Source organism: Eptesicus fuscus, chromosome 12 (assembly GCF_027574615.1).
Source record: "Eptesicus fuscus isolate TK198812 chromosome 12, DD_ASM_mEF_20220401, whole genome shotgun sequence".
NCBI classification, from domain to species: domain Eukaryota; kingdom Metazoa; phylum Chordata; class Mammalia; order Chiroptera; family Vespertilionidae; genus Eptesicus; species Eptesicus fuscus.
Window position 1 is genome coordinate 84185968 of NC_072484.1, and position 18940 is coordinate 84204907.

The following is an 18940-nucleotide window of genomic DNA, read 5'->3' on the forward strand; positions in this document are numbered from 1 at the left end:
GCTGAAAGATTCGTCCCAGCGGAAGAAGAGAAATTACACAAAGCAGTGCATGAGCAAAGCATCGGGGACCACGCTCTCGTTTGAAAAGATGACCCAGAAAACCAACCAAAAAACCAGAACAGGAAACGTTTCCACTCGTGGCGCCCTGGTCCTCACGGGTTCCCGCCACCACCCGGCCCAGCGCACCGGTGCGGGACCCGCCGGGGGCCCGGGGAGGTGTCCGAGCCGCCCCCGCGGAAGGGCCGGGTGGGCGCCACCGAGCGCGGACCTCCGGGCGTCCTAGAGCGGCCGCGCGGACCAGCCGGCGGCGCACTTCCGCCCGCGCCGTCGCCGCCCGCGGACCGCCGGCCTCGCTGCGGGCCTGCGCCTCCCGCGGCTCCCCGGGCCGGGCGTGGGTGAGTGCGGCCGGGCGCGCCGGAGGGGGTCGGGCAGGGTCTGCGCCGCCGCGGCCTCCCGCGCGGCCGGGCGCGCGCGTTTCCCCCCGCCTCGCGGCCCGGGCCCCGCGCCCCGCCCCAGGCCCGGGAGCGAGCGCGCCTCGTCCAGCGCCGGGGGCGGGAGCCGCCCACCCGTCCTGGGGGGACCCTGACCCCGACCCCGACTCGGAAGGGGACCTGGCCCGCGCACGGAGAGACCTGGCCTGCGGCCCGGCTCCGCCCAGGCCACGCCCCTGCCTCCCCGGCCCGGCTCCGTCTCCCCTAAATCAGGGGCTGGCGCGTCTGCCCCGCCTGCGCCGCGGGGTCGCCGGGGGGCGCCGCGGGCCCGGAGACCGGCCCCCACCCCGCAGCCCGTGGAACCGCCCGGGAAGCCGCCCGCCTGCTCAGGCCCCGGAAGCGCCGGGCGGCCGGGCCGAGAGCCGCCGGGCCGGGGCGAGGCGCTGTCCTGGGTGCGTCCCCGGCGGATGTGCACTCGGTCCCGGGAGGGTCCCGTCCGGGGAAAGCAGGCGGCTGGGGGTTTTGTCCCAAGAAGATGGGGACCAAATCTGGTTTGGTTCCTTTTCATTCCTGGTGTCTGGGAGGAATGGTCCATGACACAGAACATGCACCATTGAGTAAATAAAAATCGGATGCTTCCCGACCTCGTAGAGGGGTTTGGATGAGTTGGATTGTTATTAGCCGGTTTGTGACTTTTTATTATGGAAACTTTCAAACATACGAAAATAAGGTAGTGTACTGAATTCCCAGCTCATGATCAGCCTGGTTTTATTTATTACCCTCACCCCAGTGGGTTATTTAAAGCAAATCGAAATGCGCCATTGCATCCGTTAAATACTTGCTTATGTTTATAAAACACAACTCCTTTTTTAATTTTTTTTAGTATGTTTTTATTGATGTCAGGAAGGGAGAGGGAGAGAGAGAGAAACATCAATGATGAGAGAGAATCATTGATCGGCTGCCTCCTGCATGCCCCCTACTGGGGATGGAGCCATGTGCCCTGACCTGAATCGAACTGTGGAGGCTCAACCACTGAGCCACGCTGGCTGGATTCAACTCCTTTTTTAAAAAACATAAAGCCGTTACTAACCTAATAAGCATTTCATTTTATCATCTATCCAGTCAGTATTCACATTTTCCCAATTCTCCTTTTCCCCACCCATTATCCGTTTCTCCAAATCAAGATCCAAACATCTCTGACGTCTTTTAGTTTCTTTATCCCCTCCATCCTTATTACCCCCTCCCCCTGGAATTTACTTGTTGAAGAAATCAAATCATTTGTCCTGTGAAGTTTCCTACATTCTGGATTTGGCTTTTTCCCTCCCTGTGGGGTCCTTTAGTTAACTGGTGTTTCGATTCCAGACTTAAGAGGATTCGGGTTCTACTTTTTGGCAAGAAAACCTGGTAGGGTTTCTGTGTCCTTCCTGTGGCATCACATCAGGAGTTAGATAAGATCTTGTCTGTCGGTGTTAAGATTAATGGGCACTTCTGTACAAATTGCACAACAGGATGTCCTGGCTGGGTGGCTCAGTTGGTTGGAGCGTCCCATACCCCAAAAGGTTGTGGATTCGATCCTCTCTAAATCAATAAGCATATCTTCAGTGAGGATTTAAAAAAATAAACTGTACCACAGGGTGACTAAATAATTGACCAGGGAATTACAGAAGGATGCCAGCTAGTAACTGCCGCAGGAATGAGAGAATACCACCTGTTGGCAACCCCTAATGAAGTAATGGATTCTGGCAGTGATCATTAGTGCCTGTTAACATCAGAAAAAGAGAGACAGCCAGACAGTGTGTATTTCCTGGTGGAAGTGTCCAGTACACTTACCAGATATTCTTGGATGATGGGTAGGGGATACCGATGAAATAAGATTGACCATGAATTAGTTGATAATTATTGAAGCTTGGCGATGGGTGTGTGGCAGTACAGTACACTAATCTCTACTTTTGTGTGTGTGTTTGACATTTTTTCATAAAAGGTTTTTAAAAAATTGACTAGTGTGTGAGTTCAAGTCAGCTGATCCATCCATTATAGTTCTGTTCTTCATTATCCTCTCATTAAGTGGTTCTCAAATCTGACTGCACATTAGAATCTCAGGGGAAGCATTTTTTTTTTAATACTAAAACACGTATCTCACTTGCAGAATTTCCTGTTTAATTGTTCTGGGATGAAGCCCAATCATTGATGTTTTAAAAGCTGATTCTAATAAGCTCCAGGGTTATATACCACTGGCCTAGATCCATCATTTTTAGGGATTGCAAAGTGATTATATTCTATTATTCCTCCTGCATTTATTAGCTTTTAATGTTTTTTTTTAACTTTCTTTTTGTTTATTCTTATCTGTCTTGCAAACTGCAATCCAATAGGAAACCTCTGCAGATTAAACTACTTAATTATCAGTGAAGGTTTGATCTTGGAAGTGAAAGTGTGGAGTAGCATATGGAAGGGACACTAGCAGTAACCTAAAGGCTTGTGTGTGGGGTAGAGAGATGTACCATCTGTGTGTGTAAGGTGTGTGTGTGAAGGGGGTGGGGGCAAGTCGGGGGAGCAGACTGTATCCCCAATGGAAAGGAAGATTAGGTGAATTGTAGTTTGAAAAGCATGTTCAGCCATATGACACATTTTTTAAAAATAATCACTTTTAAAGAAATATATATAAAAGCCTAATATGCAAAGTGTCCCCTCGGGAGTTTGACCAACCAGGACTTTGATCGCTTGCTATGACGTGCACTGACCACCAGGGGGAGCCACAGAATAAAGGAAGGCCCCAGTCGGCTGCTGGGGAAGGGAGGCCCCAGCCAACAGCTGCTAGGAACCCTACCCGTGCTTGAATTTTGTGCACTGGGCCTCTAGTTATATATAAAATAAATTAAATGCTGTTTATTGCAACTAAAAATCAAGTCAAAAAGATTTAAAAGAAAAAATAATCTCTTCCCCTCTCCATTTTAGTCACCCCTGGTATTAACAATATGGTGTGTATCCTCCACACCAGACTTTCTCTGTCTCATATAAATGTGGGGGTTTTGGACATTGTTACGAAAATGAGATCATACCATAGCCATCTGTAAGTTTTCTCACTCATCCCTCTAGGACAAGAGTTACAGACCTGACTTAGCTGCAGAACAAATAGTTCATGGCATGACTGTATAATAAAATATTCAGTTGTTTCCCTATTGATTTTTTTTCAGGTTGCTTCCAAATTTTAGCCACCTTAAAAGTACCACAATAAACATCATTATACATAAACCCTTTATTTCTGTAGGGTAGATTCTCAAAAATGGGAGTGCTGGGTTAATGTGTTGTTATTAACAGCATCATTATTATTGGTAATATATATTGCCACATTACTCTCCCAAAACATAGTAGCAGTTCACACCCACCACTAGTAACATATGAATGCCCATCTTGTTCTGGTTAGCACAGGCTAGCATTAATATTTGCCAGTGGATGTGGGGGAAATGGTGTTCGTTTCTTTAAGTTGTATTTCCTCTACCTGGAGATGGAACACTTTTCATGCTTATTGGTTGTTTAGATTTCTTCTGTGAATTTCCTGTATATATCCATTTATCTGTTGTATCCGTTTTTTGGTTTGAGTTTTTATTTGTGTATTTTGTCTATCAGATGTTTGGTATTTTGAATTTGTTTCAAGGGGCATTAACTCTTTATCATACAGTGTACGTAGTTTTCTCCAAGTGCCTTTTTTATTTTTATTATTTTGTCCTTTGAGTCTTGATATATGAAAGTTTATATGTAGTGAAAACGTCTATTTTTTTTTTAATTTCTGAATTTCCTGTCTTGCTAAAAAGTGCTTCCCCAATCCCCAAATTATATACATGTTCTCCTAATATTTTAAAACTTATTTTATTGGACCTCTTACATTTAAATTTCTAAACCTCGTGGAATATATTTTTATATGCAATGCAAAGTGAATATCTTGCTTTACTTTTTTTCTGCAAAAATAGCCATTTATATCAGTGCTGTTTAATAAATGTTGCCCTTTTTATACTTTTGTTACATATTGATTCCCATAAATTCCTAGGTTTATTTTAGACTATTCCTTCTCTTTCACCTCTGTTTTTTTGTGCCAATATTATTCTCTTCATTATAGTATACCCACTTACCTAGGATAGTAAGTATAATATCTAGAAAGGTAATTCGCTACTTACTGTTTTATGTAATTTTCTTGCCCGTTCTCAGACATCATTTTCTTCCATCTTTTGATTGTTTTTTGTCCCAAGATTACTGTCACTGGAAGTCTGACAGAATTTGCATTAAATATATCTATACTAATTATGAAAAAATGAACATTTCTGTGATACTAAGTCTTATTAAGGGACCTAATATGCATCTGGGACTTTTAGAGCCTGTTTTTTTCCTGTTATTAATAGTGACTTTATAAGTTTTTTCTCTCTTGTGAATGAGATCTTTCCCATTTCTATTTTTATCTGGTTATTGCTAAGACTGAGAGAAGTTATTGACCATTTTGTATATTTATCCAGCTCTTTATCAGATGTTCTTATCTTAGTATTTTTTCTTAAAATGATGTTGTTGTTGTTTTTGCTCCCAGCCCTCAGTATGGATGACCTATGATTATTTATGTACAAGTTTGAGTTTATTCTTATTTATTCTCATTTGATGAGTTTATTCTCATTTATTCTCATTTGATGCACATCTCCCATCACAGAAGTATAGCAGCGATGGCAGATGTGCCCAGAAACAGTGAAAAGAAAAAAAGATGCCAGGAGTTGGCAGAAATCGACACACTCAGCAGGTTATTGCTGATCACCTATAGCAGCACCCCAGATCCTGACCAGTGATGGACCCTGTTACTTAGAGGGGTGAAACCTTCACTCGCGTTACTATACTGCTGCGGAGCAGCGATTAGCAACCTTTTTCATCTCATGGTATACAAACTAATTACTAAAATTCTGCGGCACACCAAAAAATACGTTTTTTGCTGTTTTAATAAAAAAAAATAGGTATAGCCATAACTGGTTTGGCTCAGTGGATAGAGCGTCGGCCTGCGGACTGAAAGGTCCCAGGTTCGATTCTGGTCAAGGGCATGTACCTTGGTTGCGGGGACATCCCCAGTAGGGGGATTGCAGGAGGCAGCTGATTGATGTTTCTCTCTCGTTGATGTTTCTAACTCTCTATCCCTCACCCTTCCTCTCTGTAAAAATCAGTAAGATATATTTTTAAAAAATAGATATAATTTTGATTCATTCACACTGGATGGCTATTGTTGTGTTGGCTGTGGTCATTTTTTTTATTTGACAATCTAAGGGGAAAGAGGTCAATACCCCTGACTGAATAGGTATTGCATGTTTTAAAAATGCTTGCGGCACACCAGTGTGCCACGGCGCACTGGTTGAAAATGCTGTAGAGCGTTGCTGTATTTATGATCATTCAGAGAAAGGGCTCATCACGATGGGCACCAGGCATACCACTTAGTAAATGTAACTAAATCCCCTGTCAGAACCTCAAATACAGTGGTGATTGCTGTTTGGTGTTTATTAGAAGGACTTAAAAAAAAGTACAGAGTTCCTATATATTCTCTACCCCTCTCCCCTGTTGTTAACATCTTACAGTAGTGTGGTAGGTTTGTTACCGTTGACGAGCCAACATCGATACATCATTATTAACTAAAGTTTACATTAGGGTTCATTCACTCCGAGTGTGCATTCTGTGGGTTTTGACCAACGTATAACGATGACGTCTGTCTCTTCTGCATCATGCATAGAATAGTTCCTCTGCCCTAAATAACAGTCTCCCGGAACCCGTTCTTGGTGATTTTGAGCAGTGCTGTGAAATAACCCCGAGGTGATCTTTCCCTTGCAGGGTAGAAGATGTCTATGGATGTGACGTTTCTGGGGACAGGCGCAGCATACCCATCCCCAACCCGGGGTGCCTCTGCTCTGGTTCTTCGGTGTGAGGGCGAGTGCTGGCTCTTTGACTGTGGGGAGGGAACCCAGACGCAGCTCATGAAAAGCCAGCTTAAAGCAGGTCAGTGTGCATTCAGCTGTCTCGTTAAGAGCATCTTGGTTCTGCCTCATCTTCCCGGCTTTCCTTGGGCCTCTGCCTGGGAAGCCCTCAGGCATCTGGTACTCCCAGGGAACTTCCTTCATTTATCTATTTACTGTCATTCTTCCTGTGAGTTCTGAGAGCAAAGATTATAGAGGCTCAGAGTAGAGGAGGCAATGAGATACGTGAGGCTTAGGAGATGGACGCTGCCCAAGCCAAAGAACAGTGTGTGTACTCACTTCTTTCCGTCAGGAGATGTAGGTCTCATGAGAGAATGCAAAGGGCAGTGATGCACAGAGGAGGGAGACACTCTTCCCACTCCGTTATCGGGGTAGGCATCTTGGAGGGTGACTTGTGAGCTGTTGAAGGAAGAGGAGGGATTCCCTGGGCTGGAGAGGAGAAGGGCATTTCAGCCAGAGGCAGTGGAGTGAGCAAAGGCCCGGCAGCAGGGAAACGGGCACACCGATGAAAAGCCTTAGTCAGCGTCAGACCTGCGTTCCGGTCCCAGCTGTGACTCAGCTTGGGATCTTTTATGGGGATAAAAACTTGTACTGAAGAAGGCATGTTATGAGAATTATCTATAATAATAAAAGTGTAATATGCTCATTAGACCAGATGACTTTCCGGACGACCTTCCGGATGAAACTGGGGCTGTGAGGGAAGCCCTGGTCCCAGGTGCCTGCTGGCGGCTGGAGGGAAGCCCGGATCCCGGGTGCCAGAGGGAAGTCAGTGCCGGCAGCCGGGGGAAGGGAGGCCTACTCTTACACCAATTTCGTGTATCGGGCCTCTAGTATTAATAATTCCTTTTCTGCGTGGTTATCTTCTCATCAGTTAACTGTTAGCTCAAATGCTATTTCCTCAGAGGCTTTTCCTGAATCTCTATAGTTAATTAGTTCCTCTCGCCCCAGGCATTCTACAGGCTTGTCCTATTTTTATTAACTTCTTAACATCATCAGTATCTAAAATGATGTTATTTAAATCATTGTTTTATGTGCACTATCACCCTGTACTAAGCTTAGTGGTCACTTGTGTACTTTGTAGACGCCTAGTAAATATTTGTTCAATAAAAGCATGAATAACATGTTCAGTACTTCGTGCAGTGCCTCTCTCTTATTAGGTTTGACAAATGGTGATTATTGAGGTTACTTTCCCTGTGACTCAACAGAGTGCATGGCATTGGATGCCTAAAAGCAAGAGAGTTCTAGCATCCAACGATCATCCATAGTGGAAACTGACATGCAAGCAGTCATAATGTAATGTGATAAGGAGAATAATGGAGGTGTTTTCTAAGTCCTTTTGGCGTACAGAGGAGGGGTACACTAACTATCTGTGTGTTTAGAGATCATTCCAGAGATGGTAACAGTTGAGCTAGGACCTAAGAGAAGTTTCTCTGGGGAGACAAGTAGGGCTAGACATTCAAGGAACAAACAACAAAGTGAGCAACTAGTAAGGAAGTTTCCAGACATGTTTGGGGAATATTAAGCCATCCGGAGCACTGAGTCCTTGGCTAAGATAGAAGAGAGATAAGAATGCTGAAAGTAAGTGCGGGCAGACTGTGAAGTCTTCTGTGGTATGCTAAGGTATTTGGACCTTGCCATTCTCTTGGCAAAAAGGAGCAATTTCAGGTTTTTAGGCAGGGGTGACATGGTCTGATTTGTGTTTTAGGACAGAGTTTTCCTGTGGCAGAAAGTGAATAGCATCAGAGAGATCAGTTTCAAGGCAATTGCATTCATCTGAGAGAAGATGAGAATGTTGAAGCAGGAAGTAGGAATAGGGATGAAGAGACACTTAATCTAAGGGGTACTTGTAGAGCCAACAGGAAGTGACTGATTAAATATCTAGAGTGTGAAGAAGTGAGGAATTATTACAAGTTACAGATGGCTTTGTCCTGGACCTGGGTGTCATGAAAAGAACAGTTGGAGGAATGAACTAATGAATATCGCTTGGGACATGTTCAACCCCAATTATACATTGCCTTGTACTGAAGCACTGAGGTGACGGCAGGTACTGTGCTTTATGTCCCTTGGGTCAACCAGGTGTTCTTCTGTGAACACTCTCAGGGTAGGCACAGATCATATGTAACTGTTCAGAGAGCAGGGGTTGATGGGCAAGGTGATTAAAATAGAAAGAAGAAACTGTTAAGTGTGAGTATTAGAGGTTTGGGTATGGGGATAAGTCTTCCCTTTTTACTTAATGCTGCATCATTTATCTAATGCTGCAAAACAGATTACACGTTTAGTGACCTATTTGCATTTACTATCTTATAGTTTCTGTGGGTTAGAGAGTTAGGGCCTGGGTTATCTGGGTTTTCTGCTTCAGGGTCTCACTAAGCTGCAGTCTTATAATTGGCTGAGGTCTCATCAGAGGCTCAAGTGGGGAAGAATCTGCTTCAGAACTCACTCAGGCTGTTGGCAGAATCCTTACAGTTGTAGGACCAAGGCTTCCCACAGCTCCTAGAGGCCTCCTGGTCATGTGGGTTTGTGCTTCATGTAGCTTAGAGTAGTACCAGCAAAGGAGAAAGAAACTCAAGAGGAAATCTACAAGCAATATGGAGTCTTAAAACATAATGAAATCACATTGTATCTCTGGGTCATATTTTACTGGTTAGAAGCCAATCACAGGTCCCATCCACACTCAAGGGGAGGGACTTATAGAACACCAGGAGGTTATTGGTTTCTCTCGGTAACACAATATGGGCCTATCGGTATTTGATTCATTGAAACCCTTTAAGCTTGTACTACCTCCTGGGGTAATAATATTTTATGAGTTTCATAAGGAAGTACTTTGTATTTATCTAAATATACGTCTTTCAAGCTTCCATGGTCCTAATTTGCAAGCATCTGATTAACAAGTATAGATTTGCTATGTCCATTTCTGTCATAATATTAAAGACTGAGCTTAGCCTTCCTTTTTTTCCCCTTAAAAATAATTTTTAAAAGTATACGTGCTCATTGTAAAAATTCAAACAAAGCAGAGAAGTGTAAATAAGAAGAGCCCAGCCCTGGCCAGTATGACTCAGTTGGTTGTATGTCATCCAGTGCAGCAGGAAGTTGTGGGTTCGATTCCCAGTCAAGGGCACATGCCCAGGTTACCAGCTCGATCCCCAGCAGCGGGTATATAGGAGGCAGCCAATTGATGTTGCTTCTCTCTGTCCCTCTCCCTTCCTCTCTCTAAAAATCAATAAACTATTCCTTAAAAAATACAAAAAAAACAAACAAACAAGAAAAGCCTAAGACTGCATCTCATAAGTAAAATTTCTGTACCTGTAGATAAGGCAACAGTGTAGGTATAGTGTGTGTGTGTATAATTTTGCATAAACGGAATCACTATACTTCCTGTAATCTGCTTTTTTTCAACTGAACAACATATACGAGGACTGTATTGCAGACATTTCCAAGGGCAATAGGTATAACTGCTTCATCACTGAGAGGATGCTTAGTATTCCACTCCTATATGGATGACATATTCCCTTGTACTTTCTTGTTCTTGGGTAAGAGAGAACTCATGCATTTTTCTTTCTTCATTTGATAGCTTCCTCCTACCTTTGATAATGGTGGTTGCCATTCCTTATCCCTTTAAAATCAAGTTTCTTGAAAAATGAAATGTTTGTCTTCCCTGAAACTGGTAACTGGGAAGCAGTTTTTTACTTACTTCTTTTGACTCGCTTACTTTGGGTTCGCAAGTTGTTTTGGTGCTCAGTTTGCTCTGTTTGGTAGTAGATAGGGAGAGGCCCGGAGCGTCTGAGGCGGCACTCCTGAGGTCAGCGTGGGTCGGGACTCAGCACCATGGTAGTTCTCTTGTCTGCAGAGGCCTCGGGTCCGCTGTGAGTGCCCTGGCATCCTGGACAGCGGGAAGGGGAAATGCCAGGGTTCTAAAAGACAGCACAAACAGGACTGAAAGAGGAAAAAGAAGGAGCAAATGGAGGGGTCTGGAGGTTCAAAATCTGCCTGTACCCAACCTGTTGGTCTTAGCCACGGGCCTGGGCTCGGTGCGTGACTGGAAGTCTCGCTTGGAGCACTTCTGCCTTGGTATCCCAGGACAAATCACATGATAGTAAACTATTCCTGTTCTTGTATGGCGTCAGTAAACGTCTGTCCTTTATGGTAGCACATGTTTGAAAGAGGTGGGCCATGAGCTCAGACCAGAGCCTCCGTTACACTAAACATGTGTTATTGTGATTGTTACTTTTAAAATACTTTGTGCATCTCAAAAAAATGCTAATGTGGCATCCTGCCACATACCAGCAGTAAATTCAGTTTACCTTTAGGTAAATTGAGTTATAACCTAAGCCAGTATGCACTGAAAAAGCTGTTGTGTTAGTTCAGAGTGAAGGGAAGAGATGGGCCCATGTACCTTGGCATAAATAACACCGCTCTGCCCTCTGAGCTGCGTTCTAGTGTCTGTTGCCCACCTCCCCTCTCATTCTTTACCCCCTTGCCTCTGCCTCCCTCTCTCTTCCTTGCCTCTGCCTCCCTCATCATCTTCCTTTTCCTCCTCCCCCATCAACCTCACTCAGACAAGCAGGCTCTGACCAGGTTAGTTAACCTCTGTCCAGGGTAGAGAGTCCTTAAAAGGCAGTTTTGGGTTCAGGCACTGGTCCAGTTGATCGAAGCCAGAGAACTTGTTTTGCTGGAAATACATATTTGCTATTCTCTGAGGGAGCAGTAGGGGGCAGTGTAACTGTCAGATGCTTTTGGCACCTGAAGGCTATCTAGTTACTTAAGTGAATTATTTTGGTACACTTCCTTATTGCAACTTTTTTTTTTTTTTTTTTTGGTAAAAGGATATATAAGAAAACACTCTGTAAACTGTAGCACTATGTAATTTGAAGCTGTTTTATGAAAGTCTTACTAAAACCATTTAATAAAAGAAAGCCTGTCTTTCTTGCTTCTGGAATCATGTAGAAAAAATATTTAAAAGTAAATTTATAGTGATAAGTAAAACTCTAAATTCATTTTACTGCTTTCTGTGTAAGTTGTTATGTGTCTTTCAAGTACCTTTGTATGGATCTTTACTTCTGAAAATTTCCCCATTTTATTTCCTTCCCTCAATCGAAAGGGAGAATTACCAAGATCTTCATCACACATCTTCATGGAGACCATTTCTTTGGCCTTCCTGGCCTCCTCTGCACCATCAGCCTGCAGAGTGGCTCCACGGTCACCAAGCAGCCCATTGAAATCTATGGCCCCGCAGGCCTTCGGGACTTCATCTGGCGAACCATGGAACTCTCTCACACGGAGCTGGTCTTCCCGTACGTGGTCCATGAGCTGGTGCCTACAGCAGATCAGTGTCCTGCAGAAGAACTGAAAGAATTTGCACACGTGGGTAGAGCAGACAGCTCTCCCACAGAGGGACAAGGAAGGACTATCCTGTTAGACTCGGAAGAAAACTCATACCTTCTGGTCGATGACGAACAGTTTGTTGTAAAAGCATTTCGCCTCTTTCACCGAATCCCCTCCTTTGGGTTTGCCGTGGTGGAGAAGAAGCGCCCCGGGAAACTCAATGCACAGAAACTGAAAGACCTCGGTGAGTGTTCTTCTCTTCTCATCAGTCAGGCTGGTGTTAACTGAAGCTCTGGGAAGTGTTATCGCAACCTTCCTTTCCTGTCTCCCAGGCCTAAAACTGACATTTTCTCCACTTATTTCCTTTGCCCAAAGTTTGCTTATTAAGGGAGATTCTTTTTTTTTTTTTTAATATATTTTATTGATTTTCTACAGAGAGGAAGAGAGAGGGATAGAGAGTTAGAAACATCGATGAGAGAGAAACATCGATCAGCCACCTCTTGCACACACCCCACTGGGGACATGCCCGCAACCAAGGCACACGCCCTTGACCAGAACCGAACCCGGGACCCTTGAGTCCGCAGGCCAACGCTCTATCCACTGAGCCAAACCGGTTTTGGCATAAGGGAGATTCCTGGCACCAAAAGGTGCTATGCAGAGCGAAACCCGAGTATATATGTTAATCCTTCCCTCTGCTGCTCCCCGATGCGCGTTCTTAGTGTGGCTTCTCTTCAGCTTACACTGTCTTGCTTGGCAGGGCAGTGGTTGTTGTCTTAGGTCTAGGCTTCTGTTTTTTCACGTCTCTCTTAAAAGATGCTTTCAATGACACCTTTGCCTTGAGAACTTTGCCATACCTTAATCTTCATCTGCAGCCACTTACTCTCAGGGTTTTCCTTTTCTGCCTGATTAGGTTAATGTGGTGTTCAGTATCCTTTGCCTCACCATGTTATGAACCTGGATTCATCACGGTAGAATACAGGCGCACACAGCTAGGCCTGGGGCCCATCCGAGGCTCCCGACCTCCTGCCTGCGAGGCCTTCCTGCCTGGGGGTCTGCAGCGTCTCCGGAAGCGGTGTCCAGGCACGTTGTGCCTCCAGCATCTCTGCCTTCCTTGGCATGGCCAGTGCAGAGCCTCTGAAAAGCATGATGGTGTCTTTTGTATGTTTGTTCTTTATTTTCTCAACCTCTTCTTTCATTCCCAACTAAAACAAAATGCGAAATAATGAGGAAAGATAACTTAGGCCAAAGGTATTTTTATTATCTAAAAACCTGTGGGAATCCTATATAATAAAAGGCTAATATGCAAATCGACAGAACAGCAGAACAACCAGTCACTATGACATGCACTGACCACCAGGGGGGCAGATGCTCAATGCAGGAGCTGCCCCCTGGTGATTAGTGCACTCCCACAGGGGGAGCACCGCTCAGCCAGGGGAGCGAGCCTAAGCCAGCAATCGGACATCCAGCAAGGGCTCCCAAACTGCGAGAGGGCGCAGGCTGGGCTGAGGGTCCCCCCTCTGCCCCAGTGCATGAATTTTATGCACAGGGCCTCTAGTATTCTTATATTGGGAAACTTTAAACATAATCTACGTTGGAATTAGTAAGCACTTTCTGTTGGTTTGTAGGTATTATCCAGAGTGCTAATCAGATACTAGTCTAGATTAATATGAGACTTCAGCCCTGTTTGGTAAAGGTGGAACTGTCACTACATATGAAGAAGATTATTTTATTAAGCTATTCAGTATATAAATATCGTGTCATTATTTAAATGGGCTCTTAAATTTTGCCCAAAGATGATCTTATTAAATAAAGCACTCTTCGAAACTGGTACTCCCATGCACAGCAGAGCATCAGGGCTGTTATCTTGACTAATAATGTTGCAGTGGGACTTAGCTTAAAACTTACCGGACACATGTGCTTGGGAAATGTTTTAAGTGCTATGGCATTGCCAACACGGAACTTTTAACAAAGTGTAAATATTCCAGTTTTCCACAAATAGTAAAATACTTATACAAATTATGGAAAAAAATAGATGCCTTTTCCATTTGCTATTTGCTTTGCTGGTAAAACAGACTCTCGTAACAAGTCATAAATTCCATTCCCCTGATGTGATGTTATCTGCCTCCATCACTAGGTGTTCCGCCAGGTCCTGCCTATGGGAAGCTGAAAAACGGAATTTCTGTTGTTCTGGAAAATGGAGTTACAATTTCTCCCCAAGATGTCTTAAAAAAGCCTATTGTTGGAAGAAAAATCTGCATTTTGGGTGACTGCTCCGGGGTTGTGGGCGACGGAGGCGTGAAGCTGTGCTTTGAAGCAGACCTGTTGATCCATGAAGCGACCCTGGATGACGCCCAGATGGACAAAGCAAAGGAGCACGGCCACAGCACGCCACAGATGGCAGCAGCGTTTGCCAAGCTGTGCCACGCAAAGAGGCTTGTTCTGACTCACTTCAGTCAGAGGTACAAACCAGTCGCCTTGGCCAGAGAAGGAGAAACAGATGGGATTGTAGAACTAAAAAAGCAGGCTGAATCAGTGTTGGATTTCCAAGAAGTGACTCTAGCAGAAGATTTTATGGTGATTGGCATTCCAATCAAGAAGTGAAGCCAGCGTTCCTGAATACATACCGACATGTCCGTGAATATGTTACTTGGTTTGGTGTCAAAGTTTGTTGTTGTTGTTTTGGTCTAAAATTATTTGGGTCCCAATAATCCTAAAAATGATGGAGTGTCATTGCTGAACTGATTCAGCAGTGAGAGGGAGCAAGTGTTTTTCTAATAAATCACTTTAAAAATAAAACAAAAGCTAGCATCCTTTTTAAAGCGCAGTTTGACAAAATGATAGCCTCTTCGGTGTACTTCAGGTTTTGGGCTGCTGCCTCAGATGTACCCCATGCAGTCCTGGGCTTAGCTTCTGCCCAGCTTTATTGCTGTTATTGGCAAAGTGCACAGGGCTTGGCCCTCTTGGCTAAAAATGGCATTGTGGCAGTTTGTGTTGAATCTGTTCATGTTATTAACAGGATGGAAGTATAATGAGACATTGGACATGCAGGATTGAAGCCGGCATGTTGCATCTTGAATTCTTGGCTAGAGTACTGACTGCAGGGTCAGGCTGGATGTTTATCCTTTAATTAATGTGTTATTGAACTTTCATGTTTGCTCTAAACGTGTGGCCCTCAGCTCAGGTGATACCACTCCCCTAGATGGAGTTTTGAAATTGTGGGGATATTTCTTGTCAAAATGACTGGCCGGTGTTTTTCAGTGGTTAAGAGTGTTGGCCTGCAAACCGAAGGGTCTCGGGTTCCATTCCCGGCCCCAGTTGGGGTGCGTGCAGGAGGCAACCTGTCGATGTGTCTCTCTCAATCAGTGTTCCTCTCTCTCTCTCCCTCCCTTTCTTCCACTCTCTCAATGGAAAAAATACCCTCAGGTGAGGATTAACAACAACAACAAAGAAATGACCTGGAGGTGGGGGGAGAGCACCACTGATATTTAGCAGTAGGAGCTGGGGATGCTGGATTCTGTAAAGTTCGGGTCAGCTCTGTACAATGAAGAATTACCTCACCCCAAAATACAAATCGCAGGCCTGTTGAGATACATAGCAAATTAAAACTTAGGCTCCCCATGTGAATATACTATACTTCATCAAAATTCATGACGTAATGAATTGAACTACCAGGTAAATCATAATCTACAACAAATCCTAAAGAACTAGCTAAGTGAGTTGGAATGTAATATCAAATATTATTCAACAGAAATGAGCCATGAGCTGGAACTTACGAATGTGGAGGTAAAGAAATGACACCTATTCAACTGCGTTTAATTTACATATTCCTATTAATAATTCTTGGAGCACATTTTTAATAAATGTCCTTTCTAGAATAGCTTTTCCTTCTCACCTGCCTTCTACCTCCTTTCTGCCTTGGGGTATCTGACTCATTAGACCCCAATATTTCTCAAAATGTGTTATATGGAAAGTTAGTCTCAAGTACTGGTTCATTCAAAAGGGTTCCCTAATCAAATCAGTTTGGGAAACCCTTTATGCTATGTGTTCCTGTGGGAGTGTCCTAATGCCCTTTGCTATGTATATATATTTTTAATATATTTTATTGATTTTTACAGAGAGGAAGGGAGAGGGATAGAGAGTTAGAAACATCAATGAAAGAGTAACATCGATCAGCTGCCTCCTGCACACCCCGTATTGGGGATGTGCCTGCAACCAAGGTACATGCCCTTGACCGGAATCAAACCTGGGACCCTTGAGTCTGCAGGCTGACGCTCTATCCACTGAGCCAAACCAGTTAAGGCAGCCCTTCGCTATATTAAAAACAGTACTGCTTGAGTGTCAAAGAGACCTGATTTCAGGGTCCCATTTTGTACCTTACGGTGGAACCTGTGTGGTCTGGAGCAGATTACTTACTCTCTCTGAGCTTCCGCTTGCTCATCTCTAAAATAGGATCCTGCCCCACAGGATCATTGCGAAGATTAAATGAGACAGTGCGTAAAAGGAGCACAGCACCTTGCTTCACCGTGTTGAGACGTCTTGCAGTACAGGGCTGTCAACTCTATTGAACCCCCTTCTCAGTCCTATTTCATCGCATACTATCTATTTTCATCTCAAGAACTCAGAGAGTTTTATAGTACACTAGAGGCCCAGTGCACGAAAATTCATGCACTGGGGGCGGGGAGGGGCAGTCCCTCAGCCTGGCCTGTGCCCTCTCGCAGTCTGGGAGCCTAAGCCGCAGTCTGGCCTCCCTCTGCGGGAGGCGACTGGGTGGGCCGATCAGGGGATGGCACTAGACAGTGAGCGGCCCCCCAACCCGCCCCCATCGCCCTTCTGCTGCCGGTTGCCGCTGCCCCCCCATTGCTGTCCCCTCCCTCTGCCTGCTGGCATGCGCCTTGGCTGGCCTAGAGCCGCCTGCTTGTCAGCCCCGACCTCCCCCCACCCCCCACCCCCGCCAACCATCACCACCAGTAGTTCTGCCGTTTGGTTGATTTGCATATTACTCTTTTATTATATAGGGTATTTAGAAGTATTGTGATGGTGTATACTATTAAATTCCTTTGAGTTCTGGGGCTTCTCTAGTAAAAATTTTTGACTCCTGGATGGTTCTGGAGTCCTTAGCGTAGTGATAAGATGGTCTAGTAACTCAGGATCTCAGTCATTCTGAAGCCGTCTTCACAACAGCCTGATTCTGCCCCACTCTAGGCTGCCGGCCAGGCAAAGTACCAGAGTTTGACCAGGCTTAAAGTGAAACTTGGTTCCTGAACTCTTTTCAACCAAGCGTTTATTAGACACTTACTGTGTGATCAAACCTGAACAGCAGGGAATGGCTAATACTAGTACCTCTTGCATGGAGCTCTTGAGGGTAAAGACTGATCTTAGTCACCTCTACATTCTCAGGAACACCCACCCATAGCAAGCACCCAGAAATGTTTATCGAAAGAAATGAGGTCTTGATATCATGAATGTGCAAACTTAAAGTGAAGGTCTGTGCCTAGTCCATTTCATTACTGTACTTGTTCAAAAATCTTTAAATACCTGGTTTGGTGGTGCCCCGTTCACTGAGTACCAACTAAATGCCAGGCTTTCCTGTGTTGGGACAGGGTAACTCCAGGTGACATGTGGACACAGAATGATGGACGTATTCTCCGGATTAAAAAGCTGTTATATCCAGGATAACAAGGAAGTTGAGGAGGGTGCCCAAGTTTATCCAAAGAGGAAAAATATTTTGACTCCTAAATAAAGCTAGCAGAGAAACACTTGCTCAGATGTCAGCGTGCTAATTATATACGCAGCAGACTTGGCAGGTACAAAGATTAAATTCGCCCACAAAAAAGTAAAAGGGGAAAGGCAAGGGATCAAGTTTCCAGCTAAATAAATCCCCCTGCCACTTCCAGAAACTGTGCAGCAGCCTCAGGTAGAGCTGAACCACATTTAGTCCTTTCGGGTCACCAAGATGAGACCAAGGTTATTTTGTCTCAGGGGTTCTCTACATTGTCGTGCCTTCCAGAGGTCATAGGCTTGTCCACATGAGACCATATCTCTGTCAAACATCCTGCACTGGGGGTCGACCTTGTCGAAATCCCCACGTCTGGTTAAGCAGCCCGGATGCTGATCCTCACTGGCTCACCCGGAACCTTGCCACGGAACACGTCTTCATACAGCTAGTCTAGTGCATCCTGGAACACGATAGGTTTCCACCCCATAGGCCTTTTCAGAAAGGCAGTATGATCTACTGCAGTGGTCTTCAAACTAGGGCATTTGTACCCCTGGGGGTATGCAAAGACTTTTCTGAAGGTACATAGGCATTCTTTCCCATGAAATATTTCCTAACGTCGATCTTCCTGGGAACTAGCCTGCTGGTTCCACTGCACAATGCTCCGGTCCAGATGACAAACAGCTGGGTTACCAAAGAAAGGGATAACTGAAATACTGGTATTGGGGTTGAAACATGAATGATTAGATAAACTCTTTTGCAAGTTGGGTAGTTTCCAATTTGTTGCTTTGAACAAAATTGAAGGAGGATCTAATCAAATCCATATCAAGGAGTATATCTCCTCTGTCTAAAGATAGATTTTTAAAAACATCTTTATTGAGCTATAATTCACATACCATACAATTCAATGGGTTTTCATCTTTTCACAGAGCTGGGCAATCATCACCACTATCAATTTTAGGACATTTTCATTATCCCCCAAAGAAACCCCATACCCTTTGGCAGTCACTCCCACTTTCCTCCCAAGCTCCCAGCCCTAAGGTATTTTCTACCACTAATCTACTTTCTAACCACTAATTTACTTTCTGTCTCTATAGATTTGCCTATTCTAGATATTTCATATCAATTGAATCATACAATATGTGGTCCTTTGTGACTGGCTTCTTTCATTTAGCATAATGTTTTCAAGATGTATCCAAGTTATAGCTTATATCGGTACTTCATTCCTTTTTATGGCCAAATATTCCATTGTATGAATATACCACATGTTTTTATCCATTCATCAGTCAATCCAGTAATAGATTATTTACAATATACGTATGTTAGGAATGAAAAAGGAGAGATTGCTACAGATCTTATAAATATTAGTAAGTTAAAAGAGGATACTATAAGTAACTTTAATTTTAGGTAAAATTACTAAGACAACTTTCTTAAAAGAAAAACACAATTTTCCAGAAGTGACACAAGAAAAAAATGGTGACTATTCAGAT

At 44.3% G+C, this 18940-nt stretch overlaps 1 protein-coding gene across 2 annotated transcripts; it reads left to right on the top strand.

Moving 5' to 3' along the window:
• Window positions 1-326: 326 nt before the first annotated feature.
• ELAC1 (elaC ribonuclease Z 1) lies at window positions 327-14557 on the top strand. 2 transcript variants are annotated; one of them, XM_054724299.1, is made up of 5 exons: window positions 327-395; window positions 5119-5338; window positions 6273-6437; window positions 11514-11981; window positions 13872-14557. In XM_054724299.1, the coding sequence occupies exons 3-5, from the start codon at window positions 6281-6283 to the stop codon at window positions 14336-14338; spliced, it is 1092 nt and encodes a 363-aa protein (XP_054580274.1). In that variant the 5' UTR covers window positions 327-395; window positions 5119-5338; window positions 6273-6280; the 3' UTR covers window positions 14339-14557. The 2 variants fall into 2 exon arrangements, with proteins under 2 accessions (XP_054580274.1, XP_054580273.1); XM_054724298.1 differs by lacking the exon at window positions 5119-5338 and having other exon boundaries at window positions 328-395.
• Window positions 14558-18940: the final 4383 nt, after the last annotated feature.

Coding starts and splice junctions, on each gene's coding strand:
- ELAC1 (XM_054724299.1), top strand. CDS start 6,281: ATGTCTATGGATGTGACGTTTCTGGGGACAGGCGCAGCATACCCATCC. Junction 6,438..11,513: donor GAAAAGCCAGCTTAAAGCAG/GTCAGTGTGCAT, acceptor CTCAATCGAAAG/GGAGAATTACCAAGATCTTC. Junction 11,982..13,871: donor ACAGAAACTGAAAGACCTCG/GTGAGTGTTCTT, acceptor CTCCATCACTAG/GTGTTCCGCCAGGTCCTGCC.